The 26,749-nt window shown below is 41.8% G+C and overlaps 2 protein-coding genes across 3 annotated transcripts in view; both read right to left on the bottom strand.

Moving 5' to 3' along the window:
- Positions 1-3: 3 nt before the first annotated feature.
- Positions 4-13,649, bottom strand: rab35b (RAB35, member RAS oncogene family b). 2 transcript variants are annotated; one of them, XM_017414692.3, is made up of 6 exons: positions 13,301-13,615; positions 10,881-10,931; positions 10,641-10,764; positions 4,660-4,784; positions 4,406-4,530; positions 4-2,844 (listed from the first exon to the last, which is right to left on the bottom strand). In XM_017414692.3, exons 1-6 carry the CDS (start codon positions 13,350-13,352, stop codon positions 2,716-2,718), a joined length of 606 nt encoding a protein of 201 aa, XP_017270181.1. In that variant the 5' UTR covers positions 13,353-13,615; the 3' UTR covers positions 4-2,715. The 2 variants fall into 2 exon arrangements, with proteins under 2 accessions (XP_017270181.1, XP_017270182.1); XM_017414693.3 differs by lacking the exon at positions 4,406-4,530 and having other exon boundaries at positions 2,738-2,844; positions 13,301-13,649.
- Positions 13,650-14,127: 478 nt separating this feature from the next.
- The window catches only part of gcn1 (GCN1 activator of EIF2AK4), a 35,894-nt gene continuing 23,272 nt past the window's right edge, over positions 14,128-26,749 (bottom strand). The window contains exons 43-57 of the mRNA XM_017414647.3: positions 25,629-25,844; positions 25,338-25,502; positions 25,039-25,200; positions 24,862-24,954; positions 24,634-24,777; positions 23,213-23,482; positions 22,980-23,093; positions 21,319-21,549; positions 21,044-21,237; positions 17,742-17,856; positions 17,312-17,408; positions 17,050-17,198; positions 16,776-16,886; positions 15,502-15,723; positions 14,128-15,391 (exon numbers count right to left, since the gene is read on the bottom strand). Coding sequence (XP_017270136.1) covers positions 15,266-15,391; positions 15,502-15,723; positions 16,776-16,886; positions 17,050-17,198; positions 17,312-17,408; positions 17,742-17,856; positions 21,044-21,237; positions 21,319-21,549; positions 22,980-23,093; positions 23,213-23,482; positions 24,634-24,777; positions 24,862-24,954; positions 25,039-25,200; positions 25,338-25,502; positions 25,629-25,844 — 2,409 coding nt within the window. The 3' untranslated portion in view covers positions 14,128-15,265. The remainder of the gene's footprint in view (positions 15,392-15,501; positions 15,724-16,775; positions 16,887-17,049; positions 17,199-17,311; positions 17,409-17,741; positions 17,857-21,043; positions 21,238-21,318; positions 21,550-22,979; positions 23,094-23,212; positions 23,483-24,633; positions 24,778-24,861; positions 24,955-25,038; positions 25,201-25,337; positions 25,503-25,628; positions 25,845-26,749) is intronic.

Here is a 26,749-nt window from a genome sequence, read left to right as displayed (position 1 = left end):
CTGATTTCTTTTTGACACCAAAGAGGTTTCTTTTTGGGTTTTTTTTTTGTAAAGGCCAGTTTACATTGACCATGGTTGATTTATGGCAGCAATAAACGCAGAAAAGTAGTTCTAGTGAACGGTAATAATTTATATTCCCGTACAATTTGATAATACATATGAAAAACTAGGGTAGGGTTAAAACTTTTTTTTTCAATAAATAGCGAACAAGATTGGGCCTCAGGACAAAATGTGGAATTTTGTACCCCCCCAATTTAGAAATGATTGTTAAAAGTGTACTTTCTTTTCACCCCAATTTAAAAATATCAAGTAGGTCTTCAACTATACTCCATTTTTCATCATATCTTATCTAATACAGGCTGTATTTGTGCAGAACATGTCAGTGTTGAATCACAGGGTAAACTAATAATAATGGATAAAGCAGTAAAAAGTTACCAGTCACGCCTCGGACACTGGCATTACTCAGAAACAGTCTAAATGGGCTGAAGGGTTTATTCTTCCAAAAACTGGCGGTAGCCAAGAGTTTCCCAAAGATCATCTCATTTGTCCTTCCATACAATTTTATTCACAGAAAAGCCAAAAATAATAAAAAGACACGGGTGTCAAATGAACTTGGGACCGACCGACCGACATTCAAGATTAGCCATCATGTCAAACATTTATTCCTTTAAAATGTTTATTACTGATTAAATTCATGTAGGGAAAACTGAATAGCACATCTTTTTTCTTCTTTTCTCCAGTGTACAGCAAACCACAGCTGACGAGTGTGTTTTCACCATAGCACACCAGGCATGTGTAACACACGCACAGTTCGGTGTGTTAAATATGTGTGTAGGTTTGTTTTATATTGAATATAAACACACATATATTTATATATATACACACATACACATAATGAAAATAAGTGAGATTTCGTTCGATTTCTAGGCCAATGCATCGGGATCCCAAACCGTCAGCCAAAGCCCGGCCAGAGGGGGGAAAAAAATAAACTAACGTTTCCAACAGAAGCTAACAAAGCACCTCCATCTCTCTCCATGTACAATTCTCCCAAATCAAATGAAAGAAGAAAAATTAAAAAAAAAGGGTCAGTAATAGACAGTGCTGCTTCAGCCTCCCTGACTAACTCTGTGGCGAGGCGAGAGCAGCTCGGGTCTAAACGCTTGTTGATCTGGCGCCGCAGTTCATTCCCATTTGTTCTCATGTCAAAACGGTCCCACAGCCAGCCACGCTCTCGCTGTGGACATCAAAAACACTATTAACACTTCAGTCTGAGCAGGAGGGGTGGGAACCTGGGGGGGGGGGGCTTGTGATAGAAACGAGACAAAAACATGATGCAAGACTCCAAACATTAGTCAACTGTTAAGCATATTCTGCAAGATAAGAACCCACAGGTGACAGTTCTGACCTGAAACACACCAATTCAAACAAAGTGTTACATGCTGGAAAACAGAAGCAAAAAAACAAACAAAACAGTCTTCTCTGGATTGGAGGTCACAATGATGACTTCAGACGCAAGTTTCTAGAGTCTGAACTCTTCGCTCGCAGAGGGTGAGTCCGTTGCTGCGAGAGGTGCTGAGGGGAGAGGAGGTTGCAGGAACGCAGAGAAGGAGCGGGGCGAGGGGAGAGGAGGGGGAGAAGCACTTCCTGAGGTCTCAACAGGGTCCCATCGGACCCTGCTTCTTGGCCAGCCGCGGGCCACTATGGCAACAGTCTAAAGAGAGGCTCGCCTGAGCTCCTAATATATATATGTATATATATATTTATCTAGAATATTGGCAGTATAATTTTTTGACAACAAAAAGTGGAAGGTTTAAAAGCAAAGTACGGTAAGACTGAAGTGAAGAGTGCAGTCAGAGTGGTTCAGCTGCTCTGAAACCCTTAAACATAACGGTGGAAAACAAATCAGCTGTTACTGGCTCAGCACTACTGATGTTACAAAGGAGAGGGTGGGATGCTTGGCAAAATATAGAAAGAAAAAAAAGAATTACACAAAAAGTCACAAGTTCTGTCCATTGGATTCGTTGCTAAAGGTTGGCTACTGATCATCGTTTGTGTGATTTCTTTCTCCAATGAGTCAAACTAAATAAAAACCAGAAGTTCATGATGTCTTTGCTGTGCTAATACAGGTGCTGGAAATGTATAAACTGCAGAGAGGTGCCGAGACCTTCCATCATTTAGCCGAGTTCCAACAACGCAAAGAAAACGCAATGCAAAAAAGTCTAAATCCAGGAGGGGTGAGTCGTCCTCCTCAGGCGCAGCTGACTCGGAGTGTCCGCTGTGCAGTGAAAGGGAGGGAGAGATGAGACACTGGTGGCAGAATTCGGGGCGGGGCAGCGATATAGATCTGAGCGTCGTGGTGACCAGCTGTCCGCTCGCAGCTCCCTCCACGAAGGAAGACCTTAGGTTGACGGCGGCCATCTGCTGAGTTCCAAATAAAACTTGATCTGACATCTAATAAAAATCTGTACATCTGTTTAAAGTCTTCATGATTAGGTTTTGTCCAAAGGGGACAGTTTTCCATTTATCTCATTTATTTATTTACTTTTAATTTTTCACGGTATACTTCTTAAATCTTTATCTGCTCTTTAATTTAAATGCTCTGAGTCCCATGGTGTGGTGTATGCATGTGTGAAGATGTCTCCGGGCCTTCTGGGGGTGAGGTGTGTGTGTGTGTGTGTGTGTGTGAGGGGGGCGGGGGAGAGTGTGGGGAGTTTGCTAGCAGCATTTTTTCTTCCGTTTACTGTTCCGGGTGAGTTTGACCACGTCGTTCTGTTGCTGCTGCTGCTGTTTGGCGAGCACCTCCTTCTTGGCTTTCAACACGAGCTCCGTGATGCAGTTGAACATCTGCGGGAGAAGAACCGGACAACATGGAGACGATTACTTTTACAGGACGAGCTTTCTGTGCCTCTCGTTTTCAGAAGGACGGCTTTAAGAATCGGTCCTGTGGATAAATCTGCTTAGTATTCCCTCCCACAGGCAAGCTGGAAGATTTAAATGTACTTCTGATTTTACTACTACAGCAAAGTAAATGGTAAATGGACTGTACTTATATAGCACCTTTGTAGCCAACCAGGCAACTCAAAGCACTTGACAACACAGTCTGTGCCCTCATTTAACCATCAACACACATTCATAAAACACTCTATATCTCTACTAAGTTAATCTGTCATTCTTTAGAGACTAATCACATTCATACACCGATGGGGCACATTGGAGGCAGGGAGGGGTTCAGTGTCTTGCTCAGGGACACTTCAGAATGTGGCAGACTGGTGGAATCGAACCTCCAGCTGTCTTGTTGAAGGATGACTGCTTTAACCACTGAACCACAGTTGCCCCCAGTAATAAGAAACAATTTGGGAAGCATGCTTATTTAACAAAAACTGACTAATAAACTAAAAAGCAACAGTGTTAATGACCAGTTATACCCTCATAAAATGTGCAAGGTGCAGGTATTGGAAGTAAGTTGGTTCACTGTCTTGTCTGAAAAGATGTCAACATTTAAAGACTGAAAGTCAAAAGATTTAAAACTGTAACATGTTCCCTATTTTTATTGTTGAATCCTATTTGATTTACAGATGTTCAGATTACTAAGCTATGATTTCTGCTAGATAAAGAAGCTGAATAATATACGGATATAATTTGGGTAATGGAAGCTTAAGCACAACAACTCAACAATCTTTTTACTATTAGGAACCAGTGTTTGACTAAAAGGTACTCATTCCAAAAATAAGAGACCTTTCAAAAAGGAAATTCATTAAATAAGAAACAAAATCAGCACCATTTTGTTCTCATATTAATGGTTAATGTGTCCACTGAAGAGTTTAGGCTCAAGAAGATCAACAATTTGGATGTATTGGTATAAATTTATGCTCAGATTTGTTCAGAATTAAGAGTTGTTTACATTGAATGCTTACCTGCATTTCAGAGTTGCATAAGAATATATCTAAAAAACTACAGGAGTAAACTCTTTCAAACTGCACTATTTCCTATAGTTCAGGATAACCTTTTTTGTTTGATTTCATAGTTTACAATGAAAAATAAATACAAACTACGTAGGATATAAAGTTAGGAGGGTATCACACAACTTCTAAAACGAGGTTTCTTTCAATATGAAAAAAGTTGTTTTTTATTGATGATTCAAAACATCTTGGGAGGATAAGGAACTTTCTTTCTTACTGTAAGAAATGTATAATCATTTTCCAATCCACCCCCAAAAACACACACACACACAATTCCATCTGGAAAATACTGCAACCAAATTTTAGACTTTAGGACTCTGTAGGAGCAGAGGAACAGTAAATAAATCTAAGTCCAAAAACAAAGACAAAAAGGAGTTAAGCTGAGCATACTTAGAGCAAATTAAAAAACATATATACTGAAGTTGGAGACGAATCAATTGAGTTACCTCTTCAACGTTGATATTCTCCTTTGCACTCGTCTCAAACAGGCTGATTCCCATCTGCTCAGCAAACTTCTGTGCGTCAGTTGTTTCCACCACCTTAGAGTTGGGGTCGTCATTCTTGTTTCCCACTAGGAAATGGACAATAAGAGCGAGCTGGTGAAAAGGAGCCTCCCTGTCTCTAAACATAGCAGAGGAGAGCTCAGACTGAAGAGTCCCCTTCAATATTGGAAGCAAAAAGTAGGAGAGGAGACGCTCACCTAATATTCGGCACACGTCGTCACAGTTCTGGTTGATTTCATGTAACCATCGTTTAACGTTGACAAAGGACTCCGCACTTGTGACGTCGTAAACCACTATAACCCCGTGCGTTCCCCTGTAGTATCTGCGGGAACAAATGCCACCCTTCGTGTTAGTCACCAGCTGGAACGTATCACTGCCACAAACTGGAAATATCAATGCGTTAAAAAGACATCTGGCCTTAGTCTAAAACAGACACCTTATGGCTCGAGGGCCACATCCAAAAGTTGACCCTATCCAGCCCACGTGAAGGCGATACAAAAATAAAAAATCGTTCTGCACACGAGTCCCAACTTTCTGCTTTTATTCTGAAGGGGAGTGCTGTAGTGTTTAAGCTACCAGCATCAGGAGCTTCTCACCTGGTAAACAGAATTTATGAGAAATTTGAGTCCCTGTCGTGTCAGCACACGCTAAAAAAAAGCAAAACTAAGACTGATACAGAATGAAGAGTTTTTACCAAAACATGGACTTTTAGGTATTTAGTCACTGAAGTCTTTGATGGCTCTTTTTAATAATTACAACTAGCATCATCAGACTAAGCACAATAACTTCAGGGCGGGAACACACGTCAGAAGATTTACTGTCCGACCTGCAGAATCAACACGGTCTGTTCTCCAAGATTTACACAGCCAGGAATGGAGCAGTCCAGACTAGCTTAGTGATACCTCCCAAAACAGAGGGACTAAAACAAAAGCAGTGAGCTGTTCTCTGACTGGGGGGGAAGGGGTTTAATCAGCGTGTCGGCTGCGTTAAATTTGTTCGGAAAATAAATAAAAGAAGAGAAGAACTTTCCTCTGTCACCGAGAATCAGCTGCATCTGTCCTCCACGTCTACCTCAGATATGCAACATGAATTTGGCGCAGATGTTCGAACACAACAAAGACTCAAAAAAATGCAAGAATTAGAAATTATTGCTCATTTAAAGCTGGTAATGAAAATAGGTGACAGCTCCCCATGACCCAGCACGGAAAAGCAGGCAAACAAAAAAAAGATTTGAAATAGCGCAAAAATGTGCACACATCATAAAACTCTTCTTGAATACTCATTATTTACATTAAATATATAAAGTCCAAGGTTTTTACACTTTCCCCAAAGCCTAATTCAAGAACGTATGAGGCAAGTTGACAATTTTCTGAGCTCCTTACAGCAGTGAGGATTTGAACATGCATAAAAGTACAGGGTTTCCCCCTGAAAAGATGCTACGCTTGGTAGTAGGTGGCTTTTCGCCGGCCGACCGTGATTTAGTAAAAAAAAAAAAAAAAAAATTAAAGTTGACAAGAGGAAAGTTGAAAATATGGCTATTTATTATGTAATATTGTAAGATATGTGTGAAATATTTACACAACTACAGTTTTACAAAAAGGCACTTTTGAAATACTTTTTTAAACAAAAAAAATACAATTAAAATAAATAAATAATAACTGATTGCACCTAATTTGAATCCTAATTTAAGTCACATTTACAAATAAATTAAATTAACATAAATGAAAAAGTGCAAACAAGGCACCAAAACACGTCTCACGTCAAGGCCAATTAATAACAACGGTTGCAACGGTTGTCGGATCACTACATGTAACAACAAAACAAAGCATCTAATGTTGAATTTAATAGCATCATTTTACTGGTAAACAAGGATAAATTAGCTCGCATCATATTAATATTTTCACTAAGTACAAAACATGCTTACCATATTCGGTCTTGTAAAGCCACCAGCTGAATTTCGGCTCAACTAACCATTTTTGGTTAAACCCACTTGTTCGATGTTTATTGCTGTGGCTCTGACGATGCGGTAACTCCAGCAGTAGCTAAAGGTGGCTCGGCCTCAGGGCTCATTAGAGTCCCACAGGGCGCCGCACACAGCACGCAGACCTGAGCGCACGGTGGAGGCGTTTATACTTGGCGTCTACGTCGGAGCAGTATTCTCCAAAAAGACGGGGGGCAGTACACTATGTAACCGGTGGAAATACGGTAAAAAAGAAAGCAGATGGTTGAATGGAGCGTGGCGCGGGGTCCTCGCCAAGTTACAAATGGTGCACAATGCGACACCACGCGGGACCTTCGCACAGGGGCAGGGACAGCGCAATTGCGTCAATGTTGGTGCGCGTACCCCTTGCATGGTGAGATAGATAAAGACAGCAGTTTTGGGGGTGCAGGTGGGAAAAAACGTGTATAAAAATTACATATTTGTAATAAACAAGCGGATCTTAGCCTGACGGCAGGCTCAGCAAAGCCTTGCGGCCCACCAGGCTTATAGTACGCTGGGGGAAACCCTGAAAGTACATTTATACGCAAATTAATTCATTATGAGAATTATTTTTTTTGCCACAGGAAGACGGCCCATCCAATACACACAATAAAGTTTGATTTTTTCTTCCTATATTTGCTTGTTTTTTATAACTCACATCTCTGCTGCAGATATAGATTACATTAAATGACCTTCAGTCCATCACTTCACATAAAAACACAATCTCTGTAATCAAATGTTGCTCCACTACGTCTTAGAGCTGTACCACATTTCTAGCAGCTCTGTCTCCCCATTATAAAAGGCAGAAAACACAGAGGAATTTCACCCTTTAATGCAGATTTTAATTAGCTGTTCTTTTGATAACCGCATAATGGAAAAACAAACCCATACTCAACCTAATTCATCATTCTGTTTAACTGATAAAACAGGAAAATACATGTTATAAAAGACAAAAATGTTTAATTTTAAGCTCGTCTGAGCTTTCCTAATAATTTGAATCTACTTCTGTTCCCCCTAAAAGTTGAAAAATTTTATAAAAAAAAAGATAAGCTTAATGATAGTTGTGTCAGACCTTTGGCCTCATCTAGAAATCAGGTTTCGACCTTTGCATGTAAAGTTTGAGAACCCCTGTTTGACCAAATGTCTAAAAATAGTGAAATATACAAACTACAGAAACTGAAATGGGTATTAGTGGTAAATGCATTGTGAAAATAGCTCAAATAATTAGATGAGGATAAAAAAGGACTTATTTAGAAACATCTCTGCAATAGAGAAATGGATGTTTATGGGTAATATAAATACATGACATACAGCTAAAGTAACTGCTGAAATTGTTTAATGATCCAGCTTTTTTAACTCCACATTATATGGATAGAGTAATAAAACAGACCTGAGTTGACCATTTATTAGCCCAAAAATAGTACAAGCATCTTCTGAAAAACTAACCATAAATTATTACATGCGCTTTAAAAACAGGCTGTCTTAAAGAAAGCATCCAGCAGGGGGAGACAGATTTCAATTTAGGAGCCATACAGCTTCATTTCCTTAAAACTTTAAACAAATAATACTAACATGAAAAGAGTTATTTTATTTTAATGGTCAGTTTGCCTCATTGTGCGTTGAACAGCAGAGTCTCTGGACCATTTGCTCCGATTGAATATGTAAAAGGAGAATGTGTGGGGGGGGGGCTGAAAAGGAAGGACGGCCACAGAACTGAAACCAGCCTCAACTAGTGGTCAGAACCCACAAAAGAAGCATCCCCAGAGTGGCTGCACTGCGCCAAACAAACAAAGAGGCTTTTGTCAGGCTTACTGTGCGTGCGTGTGTGTTTCTGCCTGGTGACAGAGTGGGAATGCAGTGTTGATCGTCCCCCAATGTCCAAAAGAAATGAGCCATTAGACAGCGGGGAAGGATAACCTCTAACTGTTGAACGCTCGGAGCAGGAAAGTGGGGCCTAACCTCTTCTCTGTGACAAACACTCCACAAACAATGTAGTCACACATTTAAAACCTGGACATTTTTATTTAATAAACTATTACAACTACTCCAGCTAGACGTTACGTGGCTTATCTCATCTAATTTCTTGCACATCTTTTTTGTTTACTTTTAATATTTAGAATATTTGCTCATCTAGTGAGCATCCTAAAAAAAAGCAATGTACCCGTGAGTTCAGGAAATACAAATGAGAATAAACTAGGAGGCATAGTTTATATTCTGACTTCAGTGGTCTTGAGGCTCACCGCTGCCACACATCTCCCACACGGCTCAGGTTCTTCTGCCTGAGTGGTCTGAGCAGGTCAGGGCCTTCACAGCAAAGCTAGTTTAGGATCCAATAAGGCACCACGTCACTCCACTTCGGCACAGGAAACAACTGGCCTGAACAGGACTCCTGTTTGGTCGAGGGATTCCTGCAGGACAGCCGGAGACAGGCAGCGCCGTTTAACTAGGACGGTTGGACTCCTCGAGGGCTGAGGTAGCAGCACTGCCCGGGACTTTATTGTTTCGGGACGATCTCGATTTCTGATCGCTCCTGCTCGAGCAGTGCTTGTAAGTGATAAGAGTCGTACATGCTCTTCGGGTTTTGTTCAAGACAATACCAATGAGGTTTGAGCCAGCAGCAGAGGAAATGCAACCTCTGCCTGTTTCAGTCAAAACCAAATAAATATGCACATTTATATGTAGAGAAACTTTATTAACAATACAGTGCTGTATGTTTTTGACCATGCAACTGCACTGGTAATAAGTAGTGCCCTCTTAGTAAGTAATAATAGTAGTATAGTAGTATTATAAGTAAGTAATAATGCCCACTGGGACTCTAATCACTGTGCTCCCTCTTGATGTCCAGCCTCTTGGCTCTAATGTCCCTGAGGATCAATAAATAAAGTATCTTTCAATTCTTTACAGCTGAAAGTCTTTAATACAGCTCAGCACTTCACAAGAAATAAACTGCAGGCATTGGTAGGAAACACAGAACCCACACCAGTTCTCTGATACAGCAACAGAAACATCCAACGGATCAACAACAGCAGAAACAACTTCCTGAACCAACATCAGGATGAACCAAACAGCTTTGCAGTTTTCATCTAGGGGTGGAGGATGAAACCTATTTTGAGATGCGTCTAATCGGGAACTTGGAACATCCTTGGAAGAGCCTTCATTGGAGATGAGGCAAACTGCTGGACTGACAGAAAGCTTTCAGCAAACACTGCAGCTTAACATGGCGTTAACGGCCATTTCATTTCTACCTGAATAGAAGGACCATTAGAGCTAAAAAACAAAAGAACACACGTACTTCTTTCCCCGCCCAGACTAAAAGGTAAATAAAAACCATCTGAAATCTATCTGCTGACGGCGTATGGACTGCAACTGATAGTTATTGAAACAAAAAGTCTGGAGGTCAAAATATATCATATGGATAACCCAAAGTTGATTTTGTCAGCCTCGGTGTTTTATCTATTTTGGCACAGAGTACCTGTAGCTTTTGTCAAACTTGTAATGTATACATTTTGCCACTTTAATCTGAAACAAAACCTAATAAAGAAAAAAAAAAGAACAGTTTAGTCTTGTTCATTTTGCTTCAGCTGTTTTTTTATTTGGCCGGTGTTTAGAATCTGTTATATGAATGCTTATTACTACTACTTCCTTTAATCCTAAACTATTGTCAGGTTTCATTTACTGGCACGGTGTGCCACAAAACATGAAGCCAGACAATTGAAGAAGTACATTTTTGAAAGCGAGCCGCTCTCAGTATTATGAGCTGAAACTCACACCCTTCACGTAATTCTAGGATTTCTGGGCAGCAGTGGAGCTCGGTGAAAAGGCATTCGGTCTGCTTTGTCTGTTATTGAGAGTTGTTAAAAAAACATGAAAGTTATGGCCAGAGTTTAGTACTTTAGGCTGTTTTAAACCAGAGTTAGTGTAGGGACACATGGACAGCAGTATGAGACACACAAAGACACACAACTACTGACACCAAGCTGCTGCCTTCATGTAGCACAGCAGCAAACGACTCGGAGCCTCCCTCTCACGTCTGTAATTAGGATCTGTGGGGAATTCCACCCAGCGTCAGAGTGAAACACTTACTCTAATCATCTGCAAACTCCTTCATATAATATCTAACGTCATGAACACAAAAAGACCTTTTAGGTTTCAGCTTTACATGGAAAGACATGCAAGTGTGACTACGAATCTACTTACGTGGAGGTGATGGTGCGAAAGCGTTCCTGCCCTGCCGTGTCCCAGATCTGTAGCTTCACCTTCTCCCCGTTGATCTCCACCGTCCGGATCTTGAAGTCCACGCCTATCGTGGTGATATAGCTACCTGTAAACAGCCGTGTGAATGCCACAACAACAAAAAAAAAGAAGGAGAATTAAAGAGCAGGAACTACATTGCAGGAAATCCTGAACTGACATCATAGCTGAGGTGGAACCACGCACCTGAAAACGTGTTGTCTGCAAATCGCAAGAGGAGACTGCTCTTCCCCACTCCTGAGGAGGAAACAAGTGCAGAATTAAAGTTTATATTTGAACAAAAAATCCTCACTTGTGACCTAACGTAAAGCTGTCACACAAAACTCAGTTTCAAATACCATACACAGATTTTTTTGTTTTTGTTTTAACACATGCACAACAGTGAGTCTATTTTTGGTTTTGTACATCACATCTTGACTAACATCATTTGACAAGTGCAAACCATAGAAGAGAACATCAGCATTACCTCCGCTTCTTGTGTACCTAAACATTTAGTTAAACAAGAAAAGCAAAGAGTAGTGCACTGCGTTGATATATACTGTAATATTGGACTTCATACAGGTCCTGGACTGGGAACAGCATCCCCATAGAATGTCTCTGATACTGTTTAGTCCATAACCCTCCATGTAAACAAACAGGACTTTACCCTTCTTTAGAAAAACAATAAAAGGCAGATCTTTTTTTTCCCCAGGCGTTGACTCTCGTTGGTTTGTGCAGCTCTTACCTGGTTGCTGTATGTTCAAATATTGACTTTTCTATTAGTTATTTTATGCTTAAAAGAAAGGTTGTGAGCAAGCAGGACATGGAAAGCTTCTGTGAACCGGGTCCTGCCGGTTTCAATTGCCAACAACGAAAGAAGGCAGGGAACACTTGGTCAGGCATTACGGTGCATGTCAATGGGTGGAATGAGTTAATGTCAGCAGGGCTACACCCCGCAAGTTCGTTTGGATGACGCTTAGAGCAAAGGAAGCTCAGTTTAATATGAGTGCAGAATAAACACGAGGCAGGTGGGAGTAAAGTCAACACAAACAAAACAAAGACGACAAGAAACAGTGGAATTCAGTATTTTTGTCTTCAACAAACCACCACCTCTGGCCACGACTGGAAGCTAGGCTTCTGGTGCTCCAGCCTCTTACAGAGCCTGCCTTTTGTTCTCGGCCGACATTTGATCTCCACGCCACACAGTTTTGTTCGAACAACAATAAGCAAATCTTCAAAGCAGAATTTGACATCACTCAGTCGAAAAGAGCATGCCTTCTAGCTGCCTGACCAAAAATCACTTTCTCTCTATCTCTCGGCAAACTAGAAAGTAACTCATGACGAGCTAATCCAGCACACCTTCGCTGTCAGAGCGTGGGCTCTGATAAAAGATGCGGGACACTTGTCAGGCCTCAACACCGAATGCACGCAACAAAACACTTTACAGAACAGTGTTGCGTTAGCTCTGTCAAATGAAACACTCTGGCCGGAGCAAGCTGATCAGGGTTGAGATGAAGCACCTGGAAGCGTTCCTCCTGAGTCTGCAGAGCCACAGAAGGTCAGAACGTCGTCCTCTCCATGTGTGGAGACTGGCAGGCGGCTGGACTGTCCTGCTGTGGCTAAGGGGACACTGAAGCCTGTGTGTGAGAGATGTGAAGGGCTTGCAGCGCTGCCATGTCCTGCTCTGTGAATAGCCAGCTGATGGGGTAGCAGTGCCAGGATTGGAGCTGTCAGTGAAAGCAAAGATCAGTGCCCCTTAAAAAAATAAAATACTTCCAGCTGGATGAGACAAGGTAGTAGCTCTGACCAGGAAGACCTACACAGCATGGCTCCCACCTGTGGCTATGTGAGCTCGTCTGAAATGTTCAACATAAACTTTATGTCAAAGGAGCTGTACATGACGAACACACGCTCAGTAGCACCCGAGAGGGCGACACTTCAGCTAAAATTGGCCCATTTTGATATTTTCACTTCAGTTTGACTTGACTGGCCCCGATGAGAAGCAGTCTGTACTTTAGCCATCTTCAGGAGCTGAGACTTTCCTGCAAACCAGACAATTAAACCCAAAATTTGTCCACTTTTCATACACATGCAAACAAAATACAACGACTTAACTAACCACTCCTGAAGCTGAAAAGAAAAAGAAGCACTTATTTGCGCTACAAAGCCTGGAATACGTCTGCTAGCCAGCATTAAGCTAGCTAACATCACACCGCTAATGTCAGCTATAAAAGACAAAATGAGAGAGGCAGAAGAACCGCAGAGACGGTATTTAGGTCAAAAGTTGGAGGGGTTTTTTGTGCGTGTGGCACTAAAACCAAAGTTGAACTCGATTTAAAAACAAGTAAAGAAATGTTGGTGCGACAGAGAGTGAAGCTGTGAAGGCGGTATCCGACCCGACATGCCCAGTCCGGACACCTCCGCCCTGTCACAGGCTCTAAAACATGGCGGAGGTTTGCGCTTCTCTCATTATTTTTGTGGATAAAGTGTGCAGTAACGCGCAGTAAACCAGTACAGCAAACACACAAAAGCCGTACTGGCGCACTTCTCCTTCCCCCCCGTCATAAAATATAATGAAAAACGAGACAGGGCCCACTTCCCGTCCCGCATCCACGGCATTGTCTTACCGCTGTCACCGATGATGAGCAGCTTGAAGAGGTAATCGTAGTCCCTGGCCATGCCGGTAGCTGGTGGCTAACCCCCGCCTTGTGCCGCTGCTCTGCTCGACTCCCCCCGGGACCGCAGAAACTCACCAGCCCCACCAGATACAAAAGTAAAGAACTACTACACGTCCCTCGTAATGGTTAGCCCCCCTGAGCCGGTTTTTCGTTTTTCTCCTCGGGGTTTCGCGGCGTCAGCAATCCTCTCTCCCTCCGCTGCAAACAGCCGGAAACTCTGCTTCCTTCTCAAGCGGAGCTGCGCCCAAGCGTGAGCCGGCCTCACTGCGCAGACTCCAGCCACAGCGCGACCGGCCGGCCCAGCGCGTCCATGAACCCGGCCAAAGCGGTGACTCTCCCCCCCGAAGCACCAGTAACAAACTGGGGCTTACTTTTGTAGTAGTCCACGCTGGCAAAACGTCAACATTTTAGACGTATAAACTATACTGTAAGCGTAAAAGAGAACTAAGAAAATAAATGTTGAAGCTGCTGCCAGTGGCTCATTTGGGTCACCATGGTAACCGCACGCCTGACAACAGTTTTGAAACAGAGAGGCAGACAGAAAAACCACAGAATAAAAAGTAAACGTCACACAAGCTGTCACTGTACTAACACTACAAGTCAGATTGAAATAAATAACTGGCAAAAGTGCCTGCTCCTCACACACAGTGTTTTTGTGTGACTCAGTGTTTTATGTAGGAGGTACAAACAGGAAATTGAACGACATGTTCTGTCTTAATTGAATGACATTCAAAATATGCGGCAAAGTTTGGACAGAAGACATCTATAAAATGGTACTCGTGACCTAATGCTGCTTTATTTGTTTCCCACTCAGACATGCAATAACTGCAGATTTAGAGTTCAATTATACCAAAACATTATTGGCATTTAAACACACGCAGCACTAATCAATCTGGTTTTATTCGTTTGTATCTGGACGGGCATGTCCTCTGGCAGCCATCAGGGGTGCTGCAGCACCCTGTTTACCCTCACCTCCCACAGCCTTGCCCTTCCCTTACAGTTTTGCAGAGTGAGTTCTGACACTGGGTGAAAAAAGACAAGAGGCAGGATACATCCCACTTCTTTTCACAATAGAATTGTCAAAAAATACATTTTCTTCCATAAATCCCAAGAGTGTTTTGCAACTTACTTTTCTAATATTCTATGGTGGCAAACTGCTTGTTGTAATGTATTGTTTCGTACACTATGCCTCTCATCGCTACAAGTAGCACCTCACAGATAAATAAAATGAAATTATGCTCCTCATGATGAATTGTTGTAATTCAGCCAAGGTGAGAACTCTCCTGCATAAGCCTCATAAGCGCAACCTCGGTGACCTCTCACCAACCTTTAAGAAAATGGCTTCACAATATCTCACACTCATTATGAAATCTTATGTTTTTTTTATTATTATTATCATTGTGTTGGCTTTTTACAACAGTTTCAGTGATAAGAATGATTGATTTGTCTTCTTATAGAAAGTTGTTTTCCTCAAACAATTCAAACACACAAAGTTCAAAAAAAAAAAAAAATTTAAAGATGGGGGAGGTCGGCGTTCTTTACAGAGGCAATTTCAATGCTTGAAATAATTTTGGTAAAATAATTAGCAAAACACTGTTGTATCAAAACAGATTTTGGCATTAAGTCTTCCTATTAAAGTTCGGTACAGGAGAAACACCTGCACATCACAAGATAAAAGAAACGAGTAAGAAATTGGGCCTAATGGTTGCTAAAACAAAGATTTGGGGAAAAAAAACAAAAAAAATTAAAAAAGGAAATTAGCCAGGGAATACAGTATGTTTCTCCAGGGCAAGATGAGCATGTGTGTTGAGTGTGTCTGGGGTTCTCCTACTGAGGATTTTTTTATTGAATAAGTCAAATTTTAGTTGACCTCTACAGACTGCAATTTTCTTTTCATTATTAAGTCCTGCTCCATCACGTTAGGATCGTGTCATCGATCTCTTCATGGGAGTCGGGCAGGCAGGAGATTTTCTTCAGCGACCGGCGGTGGCACTCTGACAGCAGCTCGTTACTCGCAGAGTCCAGGATGACAGTAATACTCTGACATGAGGAGAAGATTAAAAAAAATAAATAAATAATCAGAGACGTTATTATTGTTATCGTCGATCACACCCGTCTGTGACTACCACTCCCTGAACCTAAAGGCCCACCTGCATGGTTTCCTCTCCCTGGCGGAGTCCCAGCAGGTTGACGATGGTGTGCTCGCTCTGGCCTCTGACAGTGGTGTTCTTGTCCTTGGTGTTGTCCAGCAGACTCTTCAGCAGCGGCTTGATGAGGCCAGTCTCCAAAGGGGGCACCGATGGGTCCCTGAATACCCACCACAGCACTCGCTCTGACACCAGTCTGATGTCGCTGGACTGATTCTGAAGACACTGTGGCGGGGGTCACACACAACCTGCATCATCCACTTAACACTGTTCCAAAACAATCATCTTACACATGCATTCATTGTGACCTGACGTATTCATATAAGATTTCATATCAGCTTTGATCATAGTATTTAGTGTAGAACTGTATGGTAAAATAAGAACATACATGACATTTGTCTTTTATTTAATATAATCCATAACTAACTATTCATGCCATCATTGTTACATGGCTTCTAGGAGACATGTTGGACACTCGAATGAGGAAAACTTGACTGAAAGTTGACAAAAAAAGGTTAACTATTAAAGTTAATAGTAACGTTCTAAAGAAACGATGAAAAGTGCCAACACAGCTCCTGCCCAAAATTCCAACACAACTTTGTAATAATTCAAGTAAAAATGTCTACGTTTTGATATTTCATCTGCTTAATGTTAAAGCTGCTGCAGTGGCTCATTTGTGGTTGCCATGGTAACCATGCACCTGTGTCTGTCACTCCCTGACTGCCAAGTTAATAAAAGGCGGACAAAAACCGACTGAAAAGTTGTGTAAAAACTACATCAGATCTTCAAAATCTTTAAACCTCTAGGAGCAGAAGAATGATGATCATTTATATGTTTCTTTAGTGTTTAATTAGGAGATATGACAAGTTAAAAGACCTTTCACTTCCAGTTTTGAAGAGAATATTTTGAGCTAAAATATAAGTGAATGTGGAAGCTTGGCTGAAACATTTTGTATTCTGGGGAGATTTGAGAGAAAACAATAAATCCTTCATTAGTGAGACACGCACTGGGTGAAAGTAGACAAGAATCCCTATGTTTTGATATTTAATTTGTATACGTGCCAAAAAAGTTGTGGGAGTAAGAATAATTAATATAAATGGTGCTAATTTACCTTTTCCCAATGACAAAAATAAAACCCCACATTGTAATGCTAAACCTTCTGCCTACTCTAAACCAGTTTCGCTGGAGCCCATTTCTCCCTTTTCCTACACCTGTCTAAATAAAGAAAAGGGAAGTGAATGTGATTATCTGCCAAATGTGAAGCTTTGACCTCTTACCTTAACAAACTGTGTGACGATGCGCTGCAAAACATTACTGCTTTCCTCTGTTCGGAGGTGATGCCTCATCAGGTACCCCATGGCTCGGATCCCACTGGTAGCAATGGGAATCTGGAGGAGGAATCACAGATGAGGACAACGAGGATGGAAGCGCAATAAAAGAGGGTGACAGAGAAATGGAGCTCTGGTTGTTCTGGATGGTGGCTGTGATCATTACATTCCCAAACTCCGGGAAGTCACATCTCCAGCTGCGTTTCTGCCCAAATGTGCTCACCCTGTCAGCAGTGGCGTTGGCCAAAACCGTCTCTGTCACGGTCTCATAGTAATCCTTCCCACACAGCTTCTCGGGGGCAGACTTAACAGCTACGGCCAGGGCCAGGCTCCGGCCATGACGTACCATCCAGTCCACACCTGACATGTCCGCTGTGTGAACGTGGACAAACATTAGCTCAGGCTCTCACACAAGTTGGATTTCTGAGCATTATGGGAATCAGAATAATTGAATATAGAAAGATAATGTGATTATAAATACAAACCCAGGACGTGCTGAAGTAACACGCTCTTCAGCTCCTCCTCTGACAGGAAAGCACACAGCTCACCAACACAGCCTGCTGAAGCCATACGGGTTGCATCCTGCGAGTGCAAACACACACACACACAGAAACCCACACCAGACAGCCAGACAGAGATAAATTCTGTGTAACTTATTCGCAAAGTGACGCGACAGCTCAAAACCACCTTCTTAGAAACCCACATCCTCTGTTTGACTTCCGTTTTGTTGCCGGAGATCACAGATGACGACTCCCCGGAGTATTCCTCTGTTTAAAAGCTCTAACATTTACGCTTTGTTTAATTGACTATTTGTTCACGTTTGCGGTAGCTGCAGCGATGAAGCGATGTTTGAGCTGCCACAAATGTAATCTCTTCAGCTTGATGCCATGGAAGGCTCCGCATCTGGTTTCATACCTCATCGTGTCCCAGCATGCCTAGTAACGTGGTGGTGATGTTTTTGCGGATGGCTGGGTCCACTTTTGATCCGGCCCCCTGGATGACGAACCTTAAGGCTTGAAGCATGGTCTCCCTGGGAAAGCAAGGAACAAGATGTCTAAAATGCATCTAAACAAACAAACATGAATCCTACAAACTGAGAGCTAAAACTTTCGTGTGCTTAAAGGCACCATTATCACCCGGTGTCTTTCATGCCAGATATTTTAAACAAAGATGATCCTGAAAATAACATTGTGCTCCATCTCATGCAATATTACAAGATGTCATGGTCAGAGTGTGTTGTGATTGTGAATGACTCTCAGCTACCACCAGACCACATTTTAGCTCAAAATTTGTTAAACTGACGCAGTGACAAGCAAAAACATTATTGCTTGCCTTTACGTTTTGGTGGCAAAAAAATAAGACAGTAGCCCTCTCTGGTGGACAGATGATGTAACAGGGGCAGTGTTTTTATTTTTATGTCATTTCTGTGCCAACCTTAATTACTCATGATCAGTTAATACATGTAATTACTAATAACTAAAGTATGAATAAGGGATAATAAATTCAGACATTGAGACAAGGGTCACATCCTTTTTTTCTCCCTGAGTGAACATTATTGCTTGACTGTAAGAACCTACTGGTGACACTTAAAGCAAAATTTAAACCCTAATTTGAAATGATAATAATGAGCAGGGATGGCTGGTATAAGCAGGCTAGCAGGGCTAAGTCCTCCCTGGTGTTTACAATAAGAATGTTAAAATACCTAATAAACACAAATTAAAAATACTGTATCACATTTTGTGAAATTTACAACAAATCTGATGCCAAACAGCCTTGAGAAATCCCCAGTCTTTCCAAAAGGCTAACTTTTCACAGTCCTGAATATTTAACATCTTTTGTGGCCTTTTCTCTCTGCTCCTGGTGGAAGGCAGACGTTTTTCTTTTCTCTCTGTCTCTCTGTCTTCTGAACCGCCTGAACTATGGATCTGGTCAGCTGGTCTCTCAACGCAATTGATCAAATTTTCTCGATGGGAAGGCTGACCAAAGGAGAGCCAGCTTGCCCTGAGAAGACATTCTTCGCTGGATGTTGGATTCCTGGAAACGTTGGAATCCTGTTTTTCTATCGAGTTTGTCTGTGGAAGACGTGGAAGATCTTTACATATTTGGATTTTTGATAACAGCTTTCTGCTGTTTGGATTAGGCAGTTACCTGAATTATTGTCAAATTTGTTTGATGGGTTCGGCGAACTACAGACTGTGTTGTTACGGGAGCTGAATCGCAAGTTAGATGCGATCCTTTTACAGGACTGCAGACTGAATTGCGTTTCTGGAACTCATGAATAATATGGGTTACATCTTGGAGAAAGTTGCTCGCTCGAATCAGGCGGAATGGTCCTGGAATTCGGCTGTTTGGATTCGCCATTGAGAAGTATCAGCAAGACTTTCAAGACAGACAAAAACACAATGTCTGCCTGAACCAAAACAATTACTGTTTGTTTGTGAATTGGCTCCCCTAGGCTGACCTTGGTCAGCTATATCAATTTCTCCTCGGAACTATGTAAACAAGATGCTTTGCCCCCTACATCTGTGGATCTGTTCAGAGCTGGCTGATAAACATAAAAGACAATGGCCTCTGTGACGTGATTCATGGACCTATCTGCAAACACGCGCACGCACACACACATAACATGCACCACATCGTCTTCTACCGCCTCTACACACACACACATGCACATTTTCCACTGCTTCTGTCATCTCTCTCACTTCAACCCCCCACCTCCTTCCCTCCTTCTCTATCTTAGTTAGTAATTCTTACGTCGGCTGTTTTAGCAGGCCTTCTGGTACTATTTAAAAAGTTCGGTACTGTTAGTTTTAGCATTGTCATGTTTTAGCTTATTTAGCCTTCCTGTACATTTAGTTTAGTTTATCTTAGCTCATACTTTAGATATTGTTAGATTGTTAAATTCCTAATTGTTGATTAGTTCAGCTTTAACTTTATCATGATTTTATTTAGATTATTTTAGCTACTATTTTGACTGTCTTAGCTCATGTTTAGATATGTTTAGTTTCATGATTTTACTTAGGTTCATGATTGATGTTTTTACTTCTGTATTTCTATATCTGATTATGAATTAATTTAGATTATTTTAGCTACTATTTTGACTGTGTTAGCTCATGCTTAGATATGTCTGGTTTCGTGATTTTATTTAGATTATCCTATATTTCATTAAGATTATACATGATTGTTGTGTTTTTCTTTTTTGTGTTTCATTATGTACCTGCTGTATTGGATTCTGTTTTTGTTTCTGTTGTAAAGCACTTTGGATCGCCTTGTTGCTGAAAAGTGCTATATAAATAAATCTCACTTCACTTCATTACAGAATGATTGACAGCTATCTTGTCCTGTCCCCTCGGTTTGCCGCTCATTTGGGCTAATTTAGTTCAGGCCAGGCTCAGCCCAAGGCCTCAGGCTTTAGGCAATGAGGATGGACGAACGATAACGGGCCTCGAGCGCGAGTGTATGTGGGAGTGGTTCGGTGTAGACTGAGATATGTACGATGGAGAGCTAGATAAACATAAAAACAAGGTGGATTATTTAATTTCTCACCCGTTTTCCTTAATGTCTTTGGAAGAAAAACTGGAAGTGAAGATGTTGGGGAAGGATGGACCAAAGGATGTTCAAAAAAGGAAAAGCGGCAAAACCAAAGTTTTTCTGTGACCTGCTTTCAGTGAAAGGACTGGCTAACAGCAAGTGTAGCTAACAGATCTTTAACGAGGTGGTTATTAACCTTTTTACCTCCCCGAAAAGTTGTTGGAGTGAACTTCTCTTTAAATAAGGTAGGATTCATTTTTTTAAAAACTGCACTTTCCAACACTGCATGTCATATTTGATTTGATTTTATCAGTGTGATTAGTAATTGTGTTAAGGAGTGTGGTGCAGTGTTATCAAAGCTGTTTGACTGGGAAAAATCATCTGAAATAATTATAGTTGAAATGCAGGAGAACAACTGACAGAGGCTCTGTGTAAGCTTGGTTTTTGGTGGTGGTTTGTGCTGATAAAGGACAATGTCAATTTACAGCAGGTTTTCTTCTTTATTTCAAACTGGATGCTTCGATTGTTGGATCCAAACTGCAGCGTTTTATTATATATCTGTTAGCCCACCCTACAAATATCACCACCAGCCGCCCCTGAAAATGAGGATTTGACTTAAAGTGTCATAAAACAAACTGTGAGCTGTTTGTTGCTGATTTCTGTGTTTTATCAGTTTAAGTGCACACCTGACTCCAGAGTCCTCAGCGTTGCGGATAGCGGAGAGCTGCTCAGTAAAGAGCGGATCAACCTTGGTGTGGATGGAAACCAGCTGCCCCAGAGCCTCGGCGGCTCTCAGCCTCACCGCTCGGCTGGAGTCCTGCAGGGCCTTCAGGAAGGTGGTCTGAAGCTGAGGGAGGAAGGGCTTCAAGGCAATGCCCACCTAATGGAGCAGCACAAGCCACATGTTAGACGTCTGACACACAGTTTCATCACCTGATGGGGATTTTAGACGATTAGGAACCTTTGCCAGCAGCAAGGTCAGGGTCTCCAACAGAGCGGTCTTCACCGTCCAGGCAAAGCGGTCTCCCAGGATCCGAATCAGAGGTCCGGTGATGTTGACGACTGAGGGCCGCAGAGCCTCAGAAGAGGTCAGTCTGATGACCCCTCCCAACGCTTTAGCTGCTTCTTCTTTCTGCTCAGGGCTGCCAGTGAGGACACCTTCTCTGAGGACCGACAGGATGCACGTCACACCCTGTGCAAACAAACATATTAAACAAAGCCCCTGAGGTTATACTGGCATAAAGATGACATTTTCAAACAGCTCACTTTATTTTAAAAACAGGTAGCTCTTCTCCCTGAACACAAGGAGACCAAATGAACCAATAAGAGGACAAGGACATGAGGACTTTCACCTGTTCAACATTAAACTGAGCTGGACAAAAAGCTGCCACTGCAGAGAAACGCAAATGTGTGGAAAAATATACATAACATAAAGTCAGAGTAATTATTTTTTCAATTTGATATTTTATAAATGAAGATATAAAAAGTTAAGTTTGATAAACGGTACTTCAGATAAACAGTTAAACACATGAAATATTAAACTGTGCCATTATTAAATGTGTGAAAAACAAAGTTCACCTCACGATTCAACAATTTGTTGTAGAACAATCTTTAAGGGCGATAATCATCTCTCCTGTGAACCAATTAGTCTCTGGCACGATTGTGAAGGAATTCTGACCCACTCCTTGTTGCTTCAGTTCTTTGAGGTTCACAAACATTTATTAACTCTGTCAGTTTGAGAATGTCATTGTTGGACTGTTCCAACACCTTGATTCTTTTCTTCTTCAGTCATTCTGTTGTAGATCAGCTGCTGTGTTTGGGATCATTGTTCTGTTTCATCATGACCCAGTTTGGTCCAAGCTTCAGCTGTCAGACAGATGGCCTCACATTTGACATTTGACAGAGTCCTTTGGTCTACAGAGGAGTTTGTGGTCGACTCAATAACTGCAAGGAGCCCAAAACATTGCACCTCCACCCCCATGCTGACAGCTGGTTTGAGGTGTTGCTGCCGATATGCTGCGTTTGTGGTTTGATGCACCTTTGCAGGTTTTCTCCTGCTATTCTTCCGAACAAGACGTACTTGTTCAGTCTTTTTCTAATTGTCCCGTCTTGAACTTTAACCTTAAACCTGCTACTTGAAGCTTACAGAATTTGATCTGGAGCTCTTGTTATGTTTTCTCTTATACTCATTTTTAGTTTTTGCACAATTCAACCTTGGGGTAAACTTGCTGGGCCATCCACTCCTGGGGGGGGGACTGACAAACATCAACATGGTTGTGAATCATTTTTCTCACGTAAAAATTAGGAAATTCACACTGCATTTAATTAGTAGTATCTGCCTGGTATTTGACCTCCTAATTCTTATAGTTGCTTTCACATTTTGTATAATTTCCTACAAATATATAATAAAGTATAACGCTCCATATGTTGTTTTTACCCAAGATAGTTTTCAGAACTACCAAGGGAAAGATGTTTTTTTTTAGTTTGTTCTTATACATAAAACATTTCTGCTCATAGCAGACTATTATGATTTGATGGAGCAGAAGGTTTAAAGCGTGCCAATACAAGAGAACTACTGAGCAGTAATAATGTTCTCATGATCAGTGATAGATCCGTTCTCACCTTCTTGGGCAGACAGAACCCAGGCAGGTGCTGACCCTTCACATCTGCAGTTATTGATCGGATGTCTCGATGCAGGTCGTCTATTAGAGCCAGCTGGCTGCTCGCATCCAATTTCTACAGAAAAACACACAAAAATTACGTCTATTCTTAAAGAAAACTACCAATATATTAAACTATACTGTTATATCAAAGAGTTAGTTTGTGTTGAGTCCCGAACGTTCCCCTGAGCACACCTTGGTGATGGAGTTGATGGTGTCCCAGCTCTGTGACAGGACTTCGGGGTTGGAGTCGTTCAGGAGGCGGATGAGGCCTGACAGCAGCGTGCGAGTGTGAGCGCTGTAATCCATGCGAGTGCGGGCGAAGTAAGAATTCAGGATGGTGACGGCTGCCTGCCTGAGGCCGGGGTCGGCTCCTCGAGTCGCCTCCAGCAGGTCTTCGATGATGATCCTCTGACCAACGTCATCCTCCACGGAGACGATCACCTTCTGACAGTTGATCAGCTCCTGAACCAAACCAAACAGACGTCAAATCATTTACAGACCACACTGAGAAAAATGCGCTTTAAAAAAATATGGAACTAAATAAATGCTCAGAATGAATACTCTGAAGGAATACATTCAGTATAATTTAATTGTGAAAATCACTTCTCAAATTTCCAAATTTTGCTTTACAATTTTCTGCTTTTTTGGAATCCAAGTACAAATATTAACTGTATATGAAAGGTGGATTGTACTCAAAAGATTCAGGACAGAGAGTTTAGTGTTTTATATGAACTGAATGTCATTTAATGTAGTCTATATGTATAGAAGAGAGGGCAGACATGAGGTTAACAGGGAAAACACTTAAAATTTCATGTTTTTATTGGATGGGACTGCCTTCGTGTAAAATAAAAAAGTCAACCCCTGTCCCCACCAACTGTCTCCACACTAGTCGAGGCGGATATAATGTAACAAACACGGGCTAGAATACAGCTGTACAAGGTGGTTATACAAAATAGGCTGTGATTTTCAAACACTGGCCGCGCAACTCACTGGACGTGATAACTTGGCATGCAGTGAAACTGCAGTGAAAATTTGCCTATTTTCTTGCAATTTTGAGTCGCCAGTTAGTCTCCAACAGTCGAGATCCAGTCAGATATTACCTATACAGACATGATACAGACTCACTCGCCCTGTGCATTCTGTCGGTCTCTTAAAGGAGCCACACCACTCTTCATTACACCGTACCAATGTATTTCAGTGCAATACAAGATGACGTGCTGGGTCAGTCCTGATCTGGATCAGAGTCCAGACTTTGAGAATCTTTGGAACATGGTATACCAGGGCATAATTTAAGGAAGACTTAATTGTATTTGAAAATGGACACCACTGACCCCTACATCAGCAGGATCTTTTTACAAGTTTAGATCACTTTTAGAGCAATTTGATGAATGATTAAAATAAATAAATAAAGACAGCCAATTAAAATGCAGCAGGGAACATTCCTCTCCTTCATGGAGAATGAAAACATTGCAATTAAAATCACCTGGTCTTTGGCTACAAATTCCCACATTGCTGAACTTGCTCAATTATTTTCAAATAAACACGATAATACAGAGAGAATAAACAGCCGTAACCCAGCAGAGACGTGATAGTTGGTGAACGCTGGTTTTTACCTGTGCTTCTTCCTCTGTTCCCAGCTTTCCTTTGAGAGAGGAGAGCAAGGCGGGTAGAATGACACCAAGATGGCGGGTCAGAGCATCTCCAGCCACCGCAGACAGGAAGGCCAACACTCGAGTGTTCACAGGAGCAGCAGTCAGCTGGAACCACGCAGCAGATTTGCTTTAATCGCACAAGAAAACACAGTGAAGACTTAAAGCTGAAAAGGGCGAGTGGCGTTTTACCTTTGGGACCAAATATGGCAGCACGGAGCGACTCTTCACTGCCATGACTTGCTTCAGGCCGTCCAAAGCAAAATCAGAAGTTTCCTTGTCATCCTGGGATAACACATTCAGTGCATTAGAGGTTAAAAAAAAGAAGTGTTTTCAGATCATTTCTGGACTCTGTTCCCACTCCCTCACCAGCTGCTTGAGCAGAGTGGGCAGGATGTCGTCCAGCGCCTGATGGCCTATGGTCGCGTGGAGCTGCTCAAAGGTTTTGGCTGCAGCCTCTCGGACCTCCTCCAGAGGGTCACAGAGAGCCTTCCTCACCGTGGGGACCAGAGACTCAGAGAAGACAAGCACCTACAAGACAAATAAACAGGTGAAAACTATTTAATTACAGCTTTCTGTTGCATTACCTGAGCCCAGTTTAAAAATGTTTCAGAGAAGGTTCTCATCTCTCCCACTGGGGAAACACAACCTAAATATTTGTGACTCACAGCATCTTTGCTGGTGGACTTCATGATCTCACTGAGGCCGATGCAGACACCCTGCCTCTCATCACTCTTATCTGAGCGAAGCCCCTCCTCCAGGATGGGAATGATCTCGGGGAGAATCTTCTCTCCCAGCTTCCTCACGAGGTCGCCCAGCGTCCGAGCAGCGATCTGAAACCACGCCGACACCAGTAAGAGACTTTTTGTGGCCTCTTTCACATGAGGAAACAACAGAGATAGCCAGAAAGCTAAAATATTCAAAACGGAGCGCTTTGCTAGAAGAATGCAGAACATTACCGTTCTCTTGTCGGGGCAGGTAGAAGCCAGGAAGCCCAGCAGGAGGCTGAAGAGCGTTGGGAGGATCTCTCTCAGGGTTCTGGGGGTGTTGGACACGACAATCTTCCACACGTGAAGGGAAGCCTGCCGAACCACCAGCTGGGTGTCGGAACGGCCCATGTAGAGTCCCGAGAGCACACGGTTACGCCGCTCTGCTCCCAGAGCAGAGATGATAGCCTGGAAAGATAAAAGTCAAACCAGACAAACGTAGAACGTTTAAAAAAAAACAAAAACAGAAACAGCCCGTCCCAAACAAACTAAATACAATAAAAGGAACGGTATAAAGTATAGAGCATTTAGGCCAACTACCATTTCTGAACAGATTTTATTCAGTTTTTGCCATTTTGTCAACTTGAGCTTCACATTTAAACTTAAAAAGCTCAATATATGTCATAGTACATAAAATATAGTGCAAAACTATTGTACTGTATTATATTTGTGTCCTTTTTGACTAATTTATGAAGACGAGGAGGACGCTGCGTTTTGTTCACAATGACTTGTGTTTTTTCACAGAAGGTTTTGCTGGACAACTTTCTGTTTGACTGCTGATGTGTTTTCATGAGGATGGGTTAGATAACATTATCTCAGGTGAGCTGAAATGATTAGCTAACTTATCACTTGTTCCACTCTTTTGACATAACTGAGGTGTGTTTAGCAAAGATAAGCACACCTCATTTGGATCAACACACATTTTCTTGCATTTGTCATCAATAATGTGCCAACAAAAGTTATTGAACAGTTGGTCATAGATATTATACTGCTAGAAACTTTGTGTTTAGTGTTATATGCTGTATTTTTTGGACGCCTGGCCTGCAGGAAGTGACCAAAATGGTCTTGATCGTTACGTCATATGTGAAAAACATTCAGATTAGAAAAGTCCATCTTAACAAATTCTGCAACATGATGCATTCTACAGTAGTTTGCAATTGTAATGCCCAATTCTGTGATTCTGTTTGCATTTTCTGCATAGTGAAAACCATTGTTCGCTACAACAGAATGTTTTATAATGACGATCCTACAATCTCTTAGCTTTGGCAGATTGTCAACACATTCTAACCCTTCACCATCCAATATGGTCCCAT

The sequence above is a fragment of the Kryptolebias marmoratus genome, linkage group LG1, assembly GCF_001649575.2.
Source record: "Kryptolebias marmoratus isolate JLee-2015 linkage group LG1, ASM164957v2, whole genome shotgun sequence".
Lineage (NCBI taxonomy): Eukaryota > Metazoa > Chordata > Actinopteri > Cyprinodontiformes > Rivulidae > Kryptolebias > Kryptolebias marmoratus.
This window is presented reverse-complemented; position numbering and strand designations above follow the sequence as displayed.

Bases quoted from the DNA above. Each gene is read 5' to 3' on its own strand.
- rab35b (XM_017414692.3), bottom strand. From the start codon at position 13,352: ATGGCCAGGGACTACGATTACCTCTTCAAGCTGCTCATCATCGGTGAC. The intron at 10,765-10,880 runs GTGCGTGGTTCC...GGCTGTTTACAG, and splicing joins TGCAGACAACACGTTTTCAG to GTAGCTATATCACCACGATA. The intron at 4,785-10,640 runs GTAAGTAGATTC...TTGTTCCCGCAG, and splicing joins TTTCGCACCATCACCTCCAC to ATACTACAGGGGAACGCACG.